Here is a 20,799-nt window from a genome sequence, read left to right on the forward strand (position 1 = left end):
ACCACAAATGCTGGCTCGGACAAGAATGATGGGCGATTGTGGTTGAAAAAATGATAGACAAATTTATTTTGATTCACATGCGCGAAGGAATTTTGGCACTTTCTAACGTGTAAAGCAAACAAGAGCTGTGCTTGGAGAATGATGCCACCCGTGGTTAAAAATAGTTTAACTTGATTCGATAAACAAACCCATTGCTAATGAAATCTCACATTTTTGGCGCATAGCTGGTAATTTTGGAGGTAGACGTCCGAAAGTAAGTCAATGAAGAAGGGTTCGTCGCTTACGGCGTAGTTAAAACTGATTTGCTTGCATTTCTCTAATTAACGTCAAAACTCTCATATAAACTTGTTTTTTTATTTGTCGTAAAGCCAGTCGCTAGTTAACGCTAGTTAATTCTATTAAAAAGTTCTACCTTAATTAGAATCTATTGTCATAATAATTTCCTTTCCGAGTTTATCACGTGCGGTAAAGCATTCACATATTACGCCCAACCCACCACATGGTGTACGGTGAACAAACAGTCGAACAACTCCCATTAGAACGGTGCTTTGAATGTGTTGAGCAGCGAACGAACAAACAAACAAAAAAAAGCTCCATAAAACAGCTTACAAGTAGCAGCGCGAAAGAACCGCTCCACACCAGGTAGGATGATGATTAATTCGCAACCACGTACTAACTGGTTGGCCACGAGCGTTGTTCTCCGTCCATCTGTACTATTGGTCCGCTCGGCCCGATGCCTACGGCTGCTATTGCACACGGACCCGGTTTCGTTTCTGCTTCTGCTTGGAGCGAAACACGGGAATAAAAATTTTGCGCCCGAGTGCATCGGTGTCCGTTGGTGCTACTGCTGCAGCACTGCCTTTCCCGCTAGTGGCGGCCGTTTGAGCGGGTGCATTCACTGCCGGCAAGGACGATGGTGGTGGTGGTACTGTACTGCCTTGAGCGAGGCAAAACAAGCCAGCAAAGGCTGTGAGAATTAGTACGTACACCGTCTGAAATAGGTAAACATCAATTGAATTCTATTGCTCTATTACTTTTTTAAATAAATTCCACTTACCGTATTCATTTTAAGAAATTAGGAAGATTGTACACAAAATCAATGCTATTAAAGTGTGCCAGAAATCTAGGGGAACTCGCTCGATTGCACTAATTTTGATCGAAATGCGGACAGTGAGCTCGGTTTTTATCTGAAATTCCCAACTAACCCCTCCATGCGGGCCAAATATTTGACACCATTACCGAGTTCACAATGTATTGTGATTTAATACCTTACATAAGGCAACATTTTAACGGCTGCGATAATAGTGTTATGTGGGTCATCGAGAGGGAACAGAATCGGTAGCGGAATAAAGTTTGCGTAGTTATTGAAATCAAAAGCATTGTTTCAAAAAGCAAATTAATTATGTTAAATAAAAGATAATGCCAGATTTAGTTGTTCATAAAATATAATAACTAAAACCAGGTCCATTCAATTAACCGTTTAAGTCATCATATTCATCGTGCAAAGATTTACCCAAAATGTCTTTGATTTAATTTATATTCACTATTAAATATTGTATAGTTTATTTTGAGAGCAACAGGTTTTTTTTCTTTGTTTTGTATCAGTTTCTTTTTCTCAGGTTACACGTACAGTTTACAGCAATAGGTAGGCGTCATGGCCTGCAGATAGTCTGCAAAGTCGTTTCGATGCTGGGTGTTTGCCAAAAACAGAAGAAGAAGCAATTTATGAGACAAGCATTATGCTGGGCTTGTATTATTAGCCCACTTCTTTATAATTTACCGCGATGCATGCAACAATACTGTCAATACGGGATGCCATTTTCTGTACATCCACGAAACGGAAGCTAAGAAAAGCTTTATAACGGTTCACCATTTTCATAAAATTTGTTGATTTGTTTTTGCACAACGAAAACTAAAACACGTGTCCAGCGATGAGCGATGGGCAAATGGTTAGATACTTCATTCTCTTGCAATCTTGCACTGTTCAGACTACACCGTGTGCGTATAGGTAGCTAACAATCTGGGATCTTCCGCACTGCCCCCCATTACAGCCTTCGATAAAGCTCTCTTTCAGCACCCTAAATACCGAAGAGGTGTCATCCAAGCCAAGCAAAAGCTCGCATACGTTTGAGTAAGATAAATATCAATGTTCAACTCGGCAAATGGTTCCTAACGAAATAATTGTACACAGTATGCTTATAAATATTGTAGTTCTAACATTGTTTTGTCACATCATCTGTTGCCGGTGAGCGTATATATGCACTTTCCTATTTTTTGTTTTGTTTTATGTTTCACTTTACTGCACTGCATTACTCTTAAAGCTAATAGTAGATTAACAACTAAGATTGACAGCCATTTTGCAAGGATTTCCCAGTCCCTAGTTCTAGTTCGTACCTTGCCCTGGCCTGCAAGTATCTACGCGTCTTCGCGTTGCTGTGCTTTGGTCTCTCTTGCAACTGAACGTTTGCACTATTTACTTTTTCCCTTGCATGTTTTTTTCTTTCTTTCTTTTTTCCAGAATTAGATATATACCCCTACTGTTCGGTTTTTCCCGTGCCCTGGTAGCCTCTCGCAATCATTAGATAGTTTTTGTTTTTGTTTTATAGCTTTGTACATCACGAAGACAGCGCCGATAGTAACGAAAGGAAGTATGGTATAGATATTTTACTTACAAACTATGCCGATTCAATCGAGGAATGTGTTTGTTTTAGTGAATGCACGGTAACGGCACGTCAATCCTTTTATGGGCTTACTTGCTGAACGACACGAAAACACTGTCTACAGACGGGCACCGGATTGCCACTGTCGTGCCCCGGAAGGGCCAACGTTTTATCGATGCATCGGCTGCAGAACACTTCGCCACACTTCCAACAGTGATTCTGCGTGCAGGTAGAAAACAATTCAAACATTAACTTATGATAAACATTACAACGTACTATTAAAGACAACAAACCTTTTTAGTTATTTGATCGAATGGTATGGAGCAGGTCGGACAGTTTACCACTGACCGAAGCGACTTCCATTCAACTGCAACCGAATTAATATCATCGTTCACCTTCTCCACCTCATTGTTATACTCTGAAATCTGTAAAATTATTGAATTTAATTACAGTTATGAAGACTACATCCACCTTTAATATTCCGGGAAACGTACCGATAGATTGGAGAACGAAAAATCGCTCGTCTTCAACGGATGATCGTCATCGGCCGCCGACAGCTCGCTCAGCTTCCGATCGTAATTGTACCGATTATCGTTCACCTCGATCGGGCCGCGGGTGTCCGCGTTGTAGCGCGACTGCAGGGCCGCACTGCCACCCTGCAACCGTTTGGCCGACTTCGACAGCATGTTCTTGAAGCTGTTGATGCGCTTGGTCAGATGCTGCACGTGATCCTCCAGCGAGGTGCAGTGGTCCTTGCTAGCGATCAGCAAATCCTCCAGCGGTTCCCTCGGGTGAATGCCGCTCTCGAACCGGCTGTACATGCCGCGCCAGAACTTGATGTTCTGCGGCGCCAGGTTCGGCTTTATCGTTTCATCCATCTCCGGCCTGTACAGCGGGTTAATGTACTCGTTCAGATGGTTCGACATGTAGCCCCACAGGGAGAAGGTTTTCTCCGCCAGCCGCAGATCCAGCCGGTCCTTCTCGCAGTTGCCCACGAACGTGCCGTACTGGCAGGACATGACGTGATCGTGCAGGATCAGCAGAAAGCGCTCATTGAACTCGAACGCGTCGTTGCGCTGCTGCATCAGCTGCCAGGTGCACTCGAGCAGCTGAGTAAACACGGGCGAGACCTCCTTTGGGTCGTTCTGAATGTGGCCACAGCGATCGCTGAACTTGTGGCCGAACGCAAGCCAATCCTTTTCGATCAGAGCCTGGAAGGAAGGAGGAAGGAAGAAGTGTTTAGGTTTCACCAGGAAACATTGCAGCCTAGAATGGTTATCTACCTGAAATCCTTTGATAGTTCTGTAGTATGGATCCAGCATTAGGGCAGCAAGCGAGCATACTTGAGCCGTACGGTCCCAACCATCCGAGCAGTGCACAACAACGGAAATTCCTTTATCGACTGCGTTGGCAATGAAGCTAAGACACGAGAAAAAAACGAAAACAAAACAATTTACATCAGATAAAATGTAAATATTCTAATTTTACAAACTAAGCCATTCTTCCCGAGTAAACTGCAGCACATCACCGTGAGTGTGCCAAAACATAAACATTCTTCCGCGAGACCCAACGCTAATCGTCAATTAATTACTGATGACTTTCACTGTCAGCGGCTTAATGGCACATTGCCAGTTAATGGCCAACAGCAGCCATACGAACCGTCGCACGAGACACTCTATTTGCTCTCCTCCTCACGTTCGCGTGTGATAATCGTGTGAAACTGAAATTCTACCCCATGCTTCTACCACCAACTTGCCGCTTAATTACACACACACATACTAGCGCCGTTAATTCCCACACTTACCAGGATGTATCCAGTATCGATCGAATGTGTTTTAGCCAGCCCGAAGATTCCAGCGCACTTAAGAATCCACTCATCGTGGGCGACTTTTGTTCGCAGCCTAGCAAGAAATCGAACCGTAAAGAGACGAAAAGCATTAGTTGAGAGTGCACAGTAGAATGCGGCGCCTGTCGGAACGGTAAGCTTCATGGTACGTCAACTCGCTAGCCAATAAATCACGCCCGGTTTGGATTTAACGCTTCACTTAACGGACGGCCAAAGCGGGTGCCGTCGTCGTCGTCGTCATTGTCTACCGACGGCATTCGAAAAGTGAATCATCTTGATTGTCAACTTAGTAGCAACTTACCCCCCACCCTCATGTGTGGGAAGATCTAGATACGGCTAGAAGCGTTTGATTGAAAAAAGATGGTGAAAACAAAAAGAAAAAATACTCACACTCAATCACCTTCTGCAAGCTGGCACGCATCGTGTGAATGTTTTCGATGCCGAGAAACTGGAACTTGATATTTTCATAGTTCGCCTCGTTCTCGTAGCCCTTGCCAGCGGCCCGGTTTGCCATGGCGTTAATCTAGACGGAGAACCAAACAAAACAAGCATGATGAGTGGACTTGGGGCAAACAACAACAAAAAAGCTACTACCAACTTACCCTTGGCCGCGTGTCAACGACGTACATAAAGTTGCAGTTGGGATTCGTCTTGCGCACCGTTTCCAGCATCTGCTCATCCTCCAGACAGCGCGCACTGAAGCCGGACAGTGGCTGGCTGCAGCGGCAGATGGACGCCTTGTTGGAGTGCAAATAGGTGAGCGCAGGTAGCCGGCCCTTCGACCGGAACCGCGAGCTGCCGAGCAGGATTTGCGTGTTGGCTTCGGCCGGCACGTAGAGCTGCTGCGGGTACGTGTCGCACAGCTCGTAGTTTTGATTGAGCGCACAGACACTCCACTGGTCGTTCGGGACGCGCATCCGCTTGAACTCGTGCTCCAGCTTGAAGTAGTCCCAGCCGGCCGCCTTCGGCAGCTCCTTCGCCGCGGTCGTGTACTGGAAGCAGTACAGATTTTTGATGTTCACCGGCTGGTACAGCTTGGTGAGCGTGGTGTACACGTCGTGACATTCGCGCTCCTTCGGTATGACGAACGTGATGGAGAGGAACGTCTTGCAGCGTATCAGCAGCGGCGAGCCGGTGGTGCTCAGGGGCAACTTTTCCACGTTCGCGATGTGCATGTAAAGGACCTGGCGCCGGGTTGGAAAGGGAAATTACAAAACTGCTACAAACACAGCACACAGAAAACACACGCCCAGTTGTACCGAGAGTGCGGGTAGGATTTGCTGTGAATGGAGATTTGCTTGAGGGTCCTTTCAAATTTGTTTAATTAGAAAGGCACACGATAAGGCGCGGCGGAGGAAGGTTGCAAAACTTCAACAATCATACTTTCTAACAAGCACGCATTTGAAATCTGTTGATCATTAACGTGGCCCGGTAGGAACGTGCTTGGAAAAGTTATTCAAAACGTAGTTAGCAAAGTAACAAAAAACAGTACAAATATTCATTTTCTCTCTCTTTCTTTAACATTGGAATGATTATAGCGAACAAACAAAAAGTTTAGAAAATGCGTGTTCATAATCTGACATTGATAAGGAATGTATGTAAAAATTCAATAAAATGGTTTGAGGTTCAAAAAAGAAACGTCATGTTATAAATAGTAGTAATACGCTATCAAATTCAATTCAATTCAATTCAAACTATGTGTGTTTCAGCAGTAAATTCTTAGAAGCTATTAAAGGGGCAAAAAGAATGAATATTGCTCATACGCATTCCGTTTGAAAAGGCATCTGACAGCTGGATATGAACAGGAATCCAGGCTATCTTATCGGAACAGAACGAACGAATGGTATCATAGACGCCCGGTGCTATCGGCACAAGAGATATGCAAAACCATAGAGGTAGAGGAGCTTACGAGTGGTATGGTGTGAACGGTAGGCACGGGAAGGAAACACTTACCCATGTCTCTTTGTTGGCATCCGGGTCAACGAATATAAGATGCGTGGCCGTAAGGTACAGCACACCGACGGTTGGATTTTTGCTGTTGTATCTGTCAATCATACGGACATTTTCAATCTGAAATAGAAAGAAAAAATAAACGAATTTGTTAAAAAAAAAACGCGTCGTAGCACCGCCAAATATGATCGCGGAGAAGGAATATTGACGTAACACCGAAAAATATGGCAAGCAGAAGAAGCGATCAGAGTAAAATTCTAAAACGGCGAAATTTAATCAATAATCAAACATCGATGAACCGGAAAATAACTTATTGGCCCCATATTTACCTCATACCCAGCATGAACACGTAAACGCTGTTACAAGAGCGTTGTCAAACCTCATTTGACACGCTCGATTGAAAGATGGAAAGAATTACTAACATTTCTTAGATGTTACTGGAATGCCATGTTGGAATAAAATTAGATTGACTTCCGTCAGGAATGTGATGATCTCATGCATCTATTTTTTTCGTCGCTCAAGGTCCTTTTATGTTTTTGCTTCTTTATGAATGGATAGTTTGCGGAATGGCACGTAAAACTATTAAGTTCCTTAAATATATCTTACTTTGATACCTTAGTGATTGATTCATGATTTTTAGTTGATTGTACGTTTTTCGCACTACGGAAAAAACTGAATTATTAAAATTTGAAACAATGTTTATATAGTTTTTCTTCAGGTATTTTGCAATCATTGTTTCCTCATAAGTATTCCATACAAAATTGATAATAAAATCATAATTCGAACTTTCTATTGACCAGTTTCATTTTCAAAAAGCAACCTTTCAGTAATGCTAATTTGTCCGCATACCTTTAACTACAGTGAAGCGCCGTTTATCCGTGTACCTTTTAACCGGCTATTCGTATATATAAACCGGCGTGTTGTTAAGAAATGACAGCTCAATACAAAAATTGCATTATATGTCAAGAAGGAGATTTGGAAAAACCGTATCAGACCTCAGGCTTGGCTTTCGGTTACTTATTGATTATCAATAGCAGGTTAGTCACGGGAGGCACAGGGCTTCGGGTGAGCATGTTGTTAAGTCGTACGAGTTGTCGACAAGTGTTGTGCTCTTTGGACCGCACCCACGACTCGATCCGTCTCCGGCTATTGTTAGTCCGATTCCGACTCGTGCTAAATCCGCACCACTAGTTCTGCGTGGAGTCGGAGTCGTCCGGAGTCGCTCGGAGTCTTCCAGAGTCGTCCGGAGTCGGTCAAAGTCGACCAGAGTCGGAGTCATTCAGAGTCGTCGTCTTGACTCCGGGTTTTGTCAACTTTACCCATCTCTTTTGTAGACTGTACCACGTGACCGGCCTATTAGACCACATTATAAACAAAACTAAAACTTATGACAAATTTAACATGTTTTCTTTTTCATAAAAATAATTAAATTATCCTTACGATCTCTATAATTATGATATTGAGTAGCCGTGCGAGATCGATTCCCTATCATACCAGATCATTGAACCGTCAGTTCAACCTAGCTAACTTTTTAAATTTTTGATTTTAAAATGTAATACAAACGCCATTATCATTATTCTAGGTTTATCGAGTTATCCCTTAAACATGAATTTTTTAGTACATTCATCAAATTCTGATATAAGAAATTATTGCTTAAATTGTTTAAAATCTATATTCATTGTGATTATACATCTAAATGCTTTCTCATGTTTACATGTCGTATGTTTGCCATGCCTGGATTACATGTGAATTTGAAGCGTTTAAAGTTCAATACCGCCGGGGTATGTAGTACATACTATGTACCATAGCTTAATATAGAACATTTTCTACTTCTTTTTTGAAATTTGTATTACGAATGTAAATTATAATGCACGTACCAGTGAATTTGATGAAAACAAGAGATAAAAACAGAAAGTTCAACAACAAATAAGAACAACAATTTTACAGTATTTTTCATATCCTTCGTTATTCCTACAACCAATCAAAATTGTTTGATGTTAATAAACATGTGTCAAGCCCTCACAATCAATCTTTCAGTGCACATGGCACATAAATCCAAAATTCAGTACCCCAAGCACAAGCACGCGAAGAGGTAAGGCACAACCGAGCTGCACCATTTCCCATCTGCAATACAGAAACTTGTACGGTAGCAAATGCCACTTGTGTTTATTTTCACACTACGTGTTTTTCACTCCCCTCCCACACGCAAAAGGAAACACATTCCAAGATCGTTACTGTTACTGGCAATTGCACGTAAACACGTACCGGGGTGGCGATGCCTTCCAATTGTGCGAATGTCAATGGCGAACCTTCCTGCGAACGTTATACAGCAACCCGTCTCTCTAATAGGTTTGCGTTTCGAATGTTACGCAAAGAAGTTTCGTTCATGCTCGTAATGGAGGCGAAAGTAGAGTACAGAGTACCATTTGGCATGCAATTCTGAGAGAAAGAGAAAAAAGCATGCCAAGCCTTGTACACTAGTAATCACACGCACGCAGGACGAACATACGGCGGCTATTGCAGTTGGATCTTAATTTATCAACCACGATCGACTATTAATCTTGCAAGGGTTTTTTTCTCTCTCGTTCCTCACCTTCTACCGACAATGGTTGATTAGTTTCGGTTTAATCGTCCTTCGCAAGGACACGCGTTAATTGAAAGCGGATACATGCTGTCCGCACCCCGGAACTGGCGCAAATCCCAGCCCAACCTAGTCAGGATAACCCAAATCGGCTTATACTTTGAAACAAACGCACAAAAAAAACGGCAAAACAACATCGTCTACTGCCCACCAGTAGCCAGGACTCGTTAAGTTTGCGGCTTTACGAGAAGGATCAACAAGCAATAATATTAACGCACCCCTGTACCTCCTCCCGCTGCATTGTCGGGCGACGTGTTTCGCTTTGGCACGGAAAGACTCCGGGCACGGAATACACATGAGGTGAATTTTTCATGACGCAAAGCCCAACCAACAACGCATAAACCGCGAAAAGTTGTTCTTTTTTTTTCGTTCAAGCCGGAACCGAACAAAACCGTCGACAAATGCCATGGTTGGGTCAATGGTACGAGAATCCGCGTATATTGGAATGGGATGAGAATGCAACCGAATAGGAAGAAGAGCGTGATCTGGTGCCGGCAAAGGTTGGTCTCGCGGGTTTCATCTTGGCAGATATTAGGTTTAGCAAAAAACAAAAACTTTGTTATCGTGTCTGACGAATGCGAAATTTTCGTCCTTTGCTGCGGGGTATGCGGTATACGAAAATTAACACTGATTAAAACCGAACCAAAACCCCTTTACAGAACACAAATATTGCAAAATTCATAACTCATTCGCCACAAAATAAAGTACATTCTTGCCGCAAAAATCCACACCCCGTCGAAAAGGACCAGTCCATTTTCAACAGTTTCGTGCAAATATGGTGAATCACCCATGAAAACAAAGCAAACAACCTCCGAACAAAAGATCCCCAGGAATGTAAATAAAACCGCTCAACGTCAAAAAAGTTAAAAATAATGCGAACACAGATGCGCTGAGTTCATATTGTTCATTTCAACACGCCCAGATTAACCCGCTTCCCTTTAATGCACACACACTCAAGCTAAACGGGTCGGTGTTTCGGAAAGGAAATGGGCGCTTTTTATTTACCGAAAAGCCCTCCGCCAAATACAATGGGGGATGGTGGGTGGTGGCATTTTGTGGTAGACACAGCTCGCATTTCATCCACCATAATCCTTACGAGTGTAGACAGCGCAATGGCGCTTAGAAGAGAGTCTGTACCTTCGCTTAGTTAAAAGCACCTCAAGCAGGATGGATTTTTCAACGTCGTTCATATTTACAAATCCCCAATTTGGACAGCGATTTAGGTGTAAAGGAGGATCGCACAAGAAAGGACGGCAAGAAAAGGAAACATCCAAATTACTTAGTACCGTTTTTTTGTTGTTAGGTTTAGTGTGAGAGGAAAATATTGTATTTCTTTTGACCGACGGGACGATTCCTTCGATTACATAATTACTTTGATAATAAAAGCGATACCGGCCGGGTTTAAGTGAGAGAAAAGAGAGTAAAAAAATACTATCCACCAAAAAGTTTCAGGTTTGGGACTCTTATGGTGAGTTTTTCCTTTTTTGGAAAGGCAACAATGTTTGACCATCTTCTTGTGAATAACCATTTTGACCGTCTAAATCCCACCAGCTGGTTTATTGACGCAGACGGTCAGAAAGCAACAAATGAATATTTTGCTTGCTCGTTCCCATCCCAGACCGACCCCCCAGAGGCACGTAAATCCAGTGGTATGGAGAGCATTTTACAGACGATTCGAATAAATAGCATCGTATTTTACAAATTTGTACCCTCTGTTCCAAAGGGAATGGGCTTTTTTTCCGGTGAGTGAGGAATAAAAGAAAATAATTTCGCTTCAAAGAATGTTTGTGTTGGTGCAGTTATTCAGCGATAAGAAAGTTGGAATTGCAGGTTCAAGTTTAATTTTTATTTATATCAGCATTACAAACGGGGTACGGTTGAAGTAGAAGGTGGTCAAATTAATTTAATTTTTATCAAGACTCAGTTACCCTACGTTTAGCAATAAGCGTTGGAAGGGAAATAAAAAGTGATCAGTTAGGACCTTAAGGCCGGGCTACATTGGTCGTACTCGCAAGTGTAATTTTTATTTTCACTAGCGCATCTGGCGACGACCAGCGCAAGCTAGATGTCGGTATAATTTATGTGTCAAAATTATTCATACTTGGTGTCTCATCAAGTTTCGAGCAGGCTACTTGTATGCCGTATGAAATGTTTATAAACGTCCATAAATTGCAACAAAATAGGCCGTTAATTGTTGTTGGTGGATAAATCGTCATTCATACAAAGCGCTAGGCAACATTTTTCTCCATCTTCCAACATCTTTCCATCATTGGGTAAAATTATATCCTCCTCGAACCAAAACACTTTTTGACAGATAAATTATACCAGCCTCTAGCTTCGACCCGCCGCCGCTAGATGGCGTACGCGTTCACAAAAATTACACTCAGGAGTACGATCAATGTAGCCCGGCCTTAAGAAATTAAATGTTCGTTTAACAAAAAGTACATTTTGGTATAACTCAAGCAGTTTTTGGATCTCTTATCTTTTCTTTGCATATATGCATAGAGATAATATAGAAGAAAACATCGACAAGGACCCGTTTTGTATTTCAAGCCAAGAAGCTGAAATTTTAGCCCCTCGGTGGAACAATATTTATCATCCGGGTTGTAACCATTTGACACTTACGATCCACTATATTCGATTTCACCATTTGTGTACAAACAAAGATTTATTTTGAAATCGTTTTATTTTATTTTTTCTATTTGAAATGGGTTATAGTACTTTGACACAATCTAAAATTTCGATCCAAACAGTGCTTAATGTTATTTGATAAAATATTTATGCTTCAGTCAAACAATTCAATAAATGTTTACATATTTTTCAGGCTCTAAAGGCCGGGCTACATTGACCGTACTCCGTAGTGTAATTTTGATTTTCACTAGCGCATCTGGCGGCGGCTGGTGGAAGCTTTTTTTGGTCGTCGAGGGAATGGTCATGCCGGATCTCAAATTTAGGTTGTTTTTTCATCATTTTTTGATGCGAAAATGGCTAAAATACTTGCACAACATATTTATCTATCAATTGCACAGCTTTTCCACACCAGTTAAAGTTAAAAACATGGAAAAATAACGTATTTTCTGGAGCGGCTTCAAGTTGTTTGGCAAAATGCTTCGGTCAGCTGCCGCCAGATGCGCTAGTGAAAATCAAAATTACGCTTGCGAGTACGATCAATGTACCCCGGCCTTAATGATCTAGTTTGAAAATCTGAGGTGTTAGTTTGTCAGTATTGATATGATTTCAGCCGCCAACTGTCAAACTTCGTATAAAATAGTTGGCTAGTATCGTAAAAACCCCCAAAGGTTTTAAGGCCGGGCTACATTGATCGTACTCGCCAGCGTAATTTTGATTTTCACTAGCGCATCTGGCGGCGGCTGGTGGAAGCTTTTTTTGGTCATCGAGGGAATGGACCTGCCGGATCTCAAAATTAAGTAGTTTTTCCATCGTTTTCCATTGCAAAAATGGATGCACTGCGTGCAAGACATGTGTATCTACGTTTTACAAAACTTTTCTCCTCCGATTTAAGTAAAAAACATGGAAAATTAACGTATTTTCTGGAGCGGCTCCAAATTGTTTGGCAAAATGCTTCGGTCAGCCGCCGCCAGATGCGCTAGTGAAAATCAAAATTACGCGTGCGAGTACGATCAATGTAGCCCGGCCTTTATGATCATTGATAGTCTGACAATTTATAGAGAAGTCTGTAAATTTCTAACAACATTTTTTATAATTTCAGAGGTCCCGCATTGACTGACATGTACTGTACATGCATCAAAAAGGAAGGAAAAGTGTTGTTTACGCTTTCTAGTTGCTTTTTGTGTAAATTCTGCTCACATAAAACGGATCATTGCTTTAGTGAGTCTATTGAACCAACAGAAATAGCAGTTCAATCTTTTTAACATTGGAACACTTGGCCTTAAGTACCTTTTAATTCATAAATAGTACTTAACAAGCTCTCCGTTTGTTTACACGTTGACTTATGTTAAACATGATCTAATGTACAAAGTTGTACCGTTTATATAGTTCTGTTACAAAAAGCGTCAAACGGAAGGCTTTTGAATGTAGGAATTTTTAATGCTCGGGGTTACATGTTATTTTTTTCTATGTTCATTATCTCCATTTCTACAGAAGTATAACAAGTTTCAATACTTTAATACCTTCAAATAATTCTGTTTTTATGCTCATATTTACTGTATTTTATTGTACTTGGGTATTTTATCAGTTTTGCGCATATTTTTTCATTCATATAACAACTTTTCCAATAACCTTAAGGAAAATAATGCATTCCACCTGCTTCAGAGCACATCTCGAACGAACTAGAAAGTTTCATACCACTTGGAACAAGTTTGTGTACACCTGGACAGTAATGGGTTAATAATTTTGTCGCCAACCAGCAAACACCAGTTTTTGCCAGTTTGATTTTTTTTCTCGATACTCAAGGGGTTGCAGTACAACAAGCAGAAAGGACAGCGATGGTGCTCAAGTCAGGTGTATTAAAAGTTTCCCTGTGCAGAAAACAACGAGCCGTATTTACTCTAGTGACCGCCTTACTGTGGTAGGTGAGTTTGTTTCTAAACATAACAAAGATTCAAAAACATCAACAACACTTAACTGTTGTCATGAGCAAAAGCATTAGACACGCGTACGGGGATTTGGAAACAAAGAGGGTCTATGATTGTCTATAAACTCTTTAGATTCACGCATCCCTTCTGTTTTCTTCGTAAAGTAATGTTAACTTTCCGGTAATATAAACAGCATCATATCGAAGTTTGACTATATATTAACACTTTGGAAATGATTTATTGATATTAAAGCGACTAGTGATTAGGAAATGTTTATGAACAAGACTTTGTTAAAGCATATTAGTTCAAAATTGGAATTGAAAAAATTTAAAGTTAAATAATATTAGTCCAAAAAAGAAGAATAATGCTCAAAAGGTAAGCAAGTTTTACATATAATTGAAAGATGCAATATTGTCATATCGCGATGCCATAAAACTACTTAATTGTATACACATGTCTGGCCGGTATTTGGTATTGCACAAAAGTATTAATAGTATTTTCGTATCATTTCATATTAGTAAGGTACCAAGCAGTATTTCAAAATTACTTACTAAATGTCTTCAATTTAAATGAAAATCTATTTCAATAGAATCCATATAGTTCTGGTTTCAACTAAAGAAATTGTAATAATCTGTATTACAATTGCAGGATGGAATTTATATAAAGAGACTCGATTCTTCATTTCCTTAATCGATTCCTTCATTACATCATATATCGTCGTTCTATCCACATCTATAAAAGCGCTATCTATCTAACCCGAAATAAAGCTCAGCGTGCAGCACACGTGAACAGGAATGTCGGGAAAAAGTATTATACAATTTCCACCGCACACTTCAAACGCAAAAAGGCGGCTACCGTCGTATTGTAACGTTGTTCGCGATGATGTTATTGGCCACGGTTCACGGTTTTTTTCGAAGCAATCAGGTGAGATAACGCGATTTCGTACACGTGGCGTCGGCGGCAGCTGATGATGGTAATTGAATTTACTTTAAATAGCAAATCGGCAAAACAAAAACAAATATTTCCACCGAACGCGATAGACTGCTTTTAATTTATAGAATTGTGTATGGAGCTAAGTGGAGCACCGAGAACCAATTTTGATCTTCAACCCAATTCTTACAGCAGAAACTGTACACTATTTCTAAAACATAGAGACATAGTTGTAGCAAAAGAAAAATAGCTGCATCCAATAACACATAAACAAGGGTTTAATGGTGTGGAATTTCAAATACCTAACCCATAAACGTTGCGGTCCGGAGTACCGTTTGGTGGCTATAAAACGACCGATAAAAGGTTACGTACGATGTCCTTCACTTTGTGTTTGAAATACGGACACAGAGCTAGCAATGTTTCATGCATTCGCCAGCAATCCCATTTTGGATGTCTCCTACTATCCCATTTCCAGCCCAAACCATGCGGTATAACACACGTTGCGAGACGTCTATTTCCAGTGACACTGGAATAATCTCGCACCGACCTTAAAGGCGTCGGCAGGATTAATTCCAGTTGGTGCTGTTTTTTAAATCCAACCTTCAGTCCTGTTTTAGTCGCTCCAACCTAAGTTGTGCTTCGTTTTGATCGAACACAGTACAGCTACATGGTGTGATCAGTGTTGTTCAATAGCGGCGAGCACCCTTGTATTAGTCCCGATGTCTCTCCCCAATCCCGATTTACCTTCTTCAGAACGCTCTGGCCGCGAAACTCCACCGCCGGCGGTGGCTGATGGGGAAAGTTTTCCTCCACCCACGTTACCACCTTGTCCGACACGAACGGAGGCACGGGCACGCTGCCCCACAGCAGCTTCGGATCCTCCTCGAACTCGGGCGTTACCAGATCAAAGTTCTGCTTGAAGGTGGAGGCCGACGGTGACAGTGGTTCGGCGTCCGTCATGGCGAGACCGTCTTCCCTCAGCCGAACTCGGCCTATCGACCGATTGACGCTGTAGCTGGTGGTGGTTATCACTTTCCCGCAGGAGGTTCACTTTTCACTTTGTTTATTTGTTCACTTGCCAAGCCACAAAGTTTGCTTGTTAGTTTCGGTTTACCGTAACGTTGCCACCAACAACCATGACTCTCTGATTTCCTGCAGCTTCCTGTATTCCGATTAACTTTTATCTTCCCAGCGAAGCTTTTTAAGAGCTTCAATTTATCTTTTCACACTAACAGTGTCACCACGGTGGGTGTGTTGGTCTAATGTGCTGCGGTGCGATGCCTTTTTGCGATGATAGAATTCATTATCTTACAGGAACATTGCTCGCTAGCGCGCTCGATCCATTCAAGAAAATCGATATTTCTGTATGTAAACACTATGCCACCGCAACATTGACGCAATCCATCGATGCCACTCAGTCCTAGGACAAACGATGCAAAGTTGATGTGCGCCTGAGTCCTGGAGCGAACCGTCCAAGGGCTCTACTGCGTACTCATGAATGAACTTGCGGGCTTAACCTACACAAAGCAGCGAAAAAGCACCGTCGTTGGAGAGAAATATAGGAGCTTCTTACTGCTTTTTCAATTCCTTCCACAGAAAACGCGTTTTCACGAGAAGGATTTGTTTTCACTTGCTGGCATTCGTATCACGCGAACCGCGTCAACCACACACATTGGACGAACTCTGACCTCTGAATTGTCTGCTGCGTGTTGAGCATAAAAAAAAGGAATCTTCCTCGCAATGCTCGGGGGCAGATTCTCTCGCGCTCACGCGCCATCAAACCTTCCAGTGTCTGTGCAATTCCATTCGACTCTCTCTCGCTCTCTCTCTTCTGATTCCCGAACGCATAAAGTTATGCTTGTGCTGGGTGGTGCTGCTCCTGCAGGATGTACCGAAGTCGCTTTCGCGCACAGGTTCGTCGTTCTATTCTACTCACACGATTTGCTTTTGTGTTTACAAGCAAACGTTTGAAGGGTTTTATTGTACAAAAACATAGTTTTCAGTAATTTATTTTAAAAAATTTCCACTAATAGTAAAAATTAATGTACTAGCAAATATATTTTCCTAAAATCTTTAAACCATACAACTATCATTCCTAATTTAACTTATACGTTTATATATAATTGCAAATCCCTCCTACAACCACCCAGCATTTTGCAATGCAATTGCATTTTTATCTTGATTATAGGACGGCATTACATTTCCCAGTACACTCCATACATATTTTAGACGCTGGAAGTTGTTTGAACTCTTCTCCTTGTGGTGCTTTGTATTCCTAGAAAGAGCGCATGCTTTTCCCATAGCGCTTGGAAAGCGCGCGCCAGAGAAAAACGGGCCGCGAGAGCGAGAGACCACGTGCAGTCACGTGCCGAAGTCGTGCTAGTGCCACACTCCCAAGAACGTTTACTGAATACGATCCAAATCATCAGTGATTCGATTTTTCTTCGTTCGATTCTGCTGGCCCGGCCCCGACCCCGATGTGGGTCAGAGGATTTATAGCCCCACTGGACATGGTGAAATGCAATCTAGTTCTAGCCACAGTGCCACCCGCCCGCATCCATATTTCATCTTTTTAAAAACGAAAAGTCGCCATATATGTACATGCAGTAGAAATGCAACTCCTTCCAATGCTACTTCCTACTGCTGCTGGTGTACAATGGGCAAGATGATGTGTGTGTGCTACAAATTTCGTTCAATTTTCAGAAGGTCAAGGTCGGACATATTTTCTCTCCGCGTATAGTACACACGCACACCCACATACAAACACACCTAGCTATAGAATCTCTCGTGCAACTGCAACGCTGCACGTTTTGCCACGTAATGCTGCGCTCCGAATGCAATTGCAGTCTGACAACTAGTAGGAGTTAACTGTGGACTGGTGTTGAAAAATTGTCGACTTCTTCTATCTGCAATGTTTGCAGTACGTGGTTGTTGCCGGTGCCTGGGGGGTGGCTTATGTAATTGGATTTACTTTAATGAGCCTCAGGAACTGCGGCTTGAGGTTGTCGTGAAACATAAATATTGCTAGCATTAGTGACCGATGTTAGCGAGTGTAGCATTAATCTTTTGCAATGGTGGATTAGTATGACGCACGAATGCTTGAATCACAGCTTTCATAAAGAGTCATTTGAGAAAAATAGTGTCGAAGAATATGTTACAAAATATCACAAAATATGATAAAATTGGTACACTTTAGCTCAATTAAAACAATCTAATTTTAAAGCCAAAAAAATGACACTTTCATAAAAATTACATTATTGACAAATGTTTAGGATCTGGTTGACTTAATAAACATGTTCACATCATACACACAAATCCTTGTATAATCCCCGTATTAATGAGCAATTCAAAATAAAATAATGTTTTAGAAAATATGGGGAATTATTAAATTAATTTCACTCAATTCCTATCATAGAACACATCACAAACAGCTTCATGTTTTTGTTGGAAAAACAACTTGCGCAATGAATAATAAAATAAATGCTCTCATTCATCTTGCATCGGCTCTTCCTTTATTTTTTTTTTGCGTAACGACCTACAATGAAAGTCACGCTGGCCTTTATTCAGGGTTACCTAGACATGTTTACATCCAGTTTAACCGAGCCCCTGGCTACGGGAACTTAATAACTACATCAAAATGATACAAAGGCTGGAGTGTTTATCATTTTATTATCCAACAGCTCAACTACCATACATCAAGTTAAAGTTTTAATAGTAAAATCAATCATATTACATACTAACATGTTTGCTCTTGTTTTCGTCAAAGCATTGCTATTGATTAAAGAAAATTCTTAAATTAGTTGAAAATATATTCACCAAATATTGTTCAATTTATGCAAATAGATATGGTTGAAATAATGTTTAATGAACAAATTTAATGAAAATCATACAAAAATACAAAAACAGTCAACGAACAGGATTCTCGCAATCTCCACCGTCTCTTTTCTCGAAAAAAGTCATTTTTTTGTGAGGATTTAATAGTGGAAATTACAGGGTTCCCAGGAGTTCTCATAGCTGTGCGACACTTCATTGTCTCTTTCATACGTGAAATGAACTTAATGTAATGAGAATTGGACTCTACAGCACCATTGTTAGACAAATCTTTGAGAATTTTCAAGAAGCATGTCCAAAAAGCGTGCCATAGAGTTAAATTTTCAACATATGAAGTTCACTTCCAATAGGAAAGAGTCAAGAAAGTATCCGACAACTATAAGAACACCTGGAAAACCCTGTATCATGTACCCTTAATATATTTTAAACCATTCACCATATTGAAATATATTTTAAAATACCAATATTCATACGCTTTCCACTACAGTTCATACATAACATCACTTTTTCAATGAGTAATTATTTTCTTTTAACAATAAAAGAGTACATCATATTCAAATCCAATATAATCAAACCATCCAGAGTTTATAATGTAGCTCATAATCAGCTAATGCCATTCAGCTTAAGATTTTAATCAAAGTCGTTACCATTTCGATCAGGAAGTTGAAAACGGCCATTAGTATGATTTACGTAATCTATCTTTTCCGATAAGAATCAAATAGATCGCTTCCACTCTTATCGGTACAAGCTGATTTAGAGATTCGTTTATAAAATGCATTCTCAACTTGCCGGACAACCGTATCCGCATTTGTTACATTCGCCTACAACCTTGCACTCCACATTGCATATTTGCATTTCGACTGCAAAAGCATAAATAGCATTGATTGTATTCGATGCATTCCGTCACGGCCATAATGTTGAACAGCGTTTTGGCTCATAATCGTCAGACAGCGTCTACAACAGCGAACGCAACCAATCACCTACAAAGAAATGCTATTTAACGAAAGGTCATGCGCATCCGACGCTTCTGCGACAAGAAAGGACATTTGCAATATGGTTTATTTGCACCGTTTCAACCCCAAGCAACAGTTGTCCTATTAGCGTTGGACGAAGGAAAAACGGAACGATACCTAACGCGCTCGTCAAATAAAACGGCACTCTTATCACAATGCCATATGTTAGGCTAATCAAATGAAATGTGATTGATTAAGCAAAAGGTAAACAGCCACGAGAGTGGGGGAAGTTGTTACTGCAAATGCACCAACGGTGGAGAAAACAACTGCCCCACAAACTGGAAACCCGAGGCTCCAGTTCTACCCCCCAAGGCAGCTGGCAAGGTGTAGCTTTATCGTACAAACAGGTTTTTACCAGCTGTACAGTACGTACAAAACGACGGCGACGACCAGACCAGGCCAGATATTGTGGATGGCATCGCATTCGTGCGTTGTGTTCCGCCTCTGCTGCCAATTAGCACGTCAGCAAAAGCTGCTGGGTATCGATCGATAGGCTATTTTTATTTCATCCCGCCGCATTTCGCATTTCCGCAGGATGTGCTGATAATGAGCCCGCAAAAGCCATACACATGCTACCTCCCCCGTTGCACAATGCACGGCAGCGCTGCAATATGTTATGCTAAAACAACATCAACAGTTGATAAACGAATGCTCCCCGCTCTTACCTTTGGTGTGTTGATGTGCTCCATTTTCTGTGCCCGTCGAAGCCCGTCTTAGGCGATTGGTGGCCAGGTGATAAGGTTTCGTCGGGTAGGCTGTTCCAACCACCAAATGTACCTTCGTCCGGAACCTTAGATTTGCTCGCGATTGGAGAAAGTTAGGCACAGGTTTAATCCACTTCCACTTTGCACAGACGAACAGCAGCAACAAAGCATTGGCCGCCGTCGGATAAGGAACATTCGTGTATGGCCGCGCGATGTCTGGTTGGATCACTTTTCCGCGTTTCCGTCGATGGTATCAACGAAACGGATTATTACATCCACACGCACACACGCGCGGTAGAGTGTCCTTAATGCAAGGAAAAAGGACCCCTGAAATCACAAGAAATGGCAACAACCAGCGAAACTGCACGGCAAACTCCAACCCACACACGAAAGAAAATAGAAAAATAATAACTTTTCAATCCGGAGGTGCAGTTTTGACGTATGCCAGTCAAGGAGGGGGCTGACGCACAGAGTGACCAGAAATACCGATTTATCTGCATTCCTACCGATTTTTATATGCCTACCGATTTACAGATGACCGCCCTAAAACTATCGATTTTCCATTTATCCTACCGAAAATCACAGATATTTTATTTTTCAGTCGTTTAAGTTTAATCTGTAGCGCTTGGGTTGCTGTTTCAAGGATCGCCAACCTCATTTGTTACTTA

At 41.4% G+C, this 20,799-nt stretch overlaps 1 protein-coding gene across 2 annotated transcripts; it reads right to left on the reverse strand.

Annotated features, from left to right (window-relative positions):
* Positions 1–1,523: 1,523 nt before the first annotated feature.
* LOC120893537 (myotubularin-related protein 8) lies at positions 1,524–20,536 on the reverse strand. 2 transcript variants are annotated; one of them, XM_040295492.1, is made up of 9 exons: positions 20,093–20,536; positions 6,460–6,576; positions 5,109–5,690; positions 4,897–5,029; positions 4,465–4,561; positions 3,944–4,079; positions 3,155–3,871; positions 2,954–3,085; positions 1,524–2,879 (listed from the first exon to the last, which is right to left on the reverse strand). In XM_040295492.1, the coding sequence occupies exons 1-9, from the start codon at positions 20,114–20,116 to the stop codon at positions 2,742–2,744; spliced, it is 2,076 nt and encodes a 691-aa protein (XP_040151426.1). In that variant the 5' UTR covers positions 20,117–20,536; the 3' UTR covers positions 1,524–2,741. The 2 variants fall into 2 exon arrangements, with proteins under 2 accessions (XP_040151426.1, XP_040151425.1); XM_040295491.1 differs by lacking the exon at positions 20,093–20,536 and adding an exon at positions 15,328–16,209.
* Between the last annotated feature and the right edge of the window lie 263 nt (positions 20,537–20,799).

The sequence above is a fragment of the Anopheles arabiensis genome, chromosome 2 (genome assembly GCF_016920715.1).
Source record: "Anopheles arabiensis isolate DONGOLA chromosome 2, AaraD3, whole genome shotgun sequence".
NCBI classification, from domain to species: Eukaryota; Metazoa; Arthropoda; class Insecta; order Diptera; family Culicidae; genus Anopheles; species Anopheles arabiensis.

Excerpts from the sequence above, each read along its gene's own strand:
- LOC120893537 (XM_040295491.1), bottom strand. The coding sequence starts at position 15,543 with ATGACGGACGCCGAACCACTGTCACCGTCGGCCTCCACCTTCAAGCAG. Across the intron at positions 6,577-15,327 it reads GCCAGAGCGTTCTGAAGAAG|ATTGAAAATGTCCGTATGAT; the intron begins GTAAATCGGGAT and ends TTTCTATTTCAG. Across the intron at positions 2,880-2,953 it reads TCGATCAAATAACTAAAAAG|AATCACTGTTGGAAGTGTGG; the intron begins GTTTGTTGTCTT and ends ACCTGCACGCAG.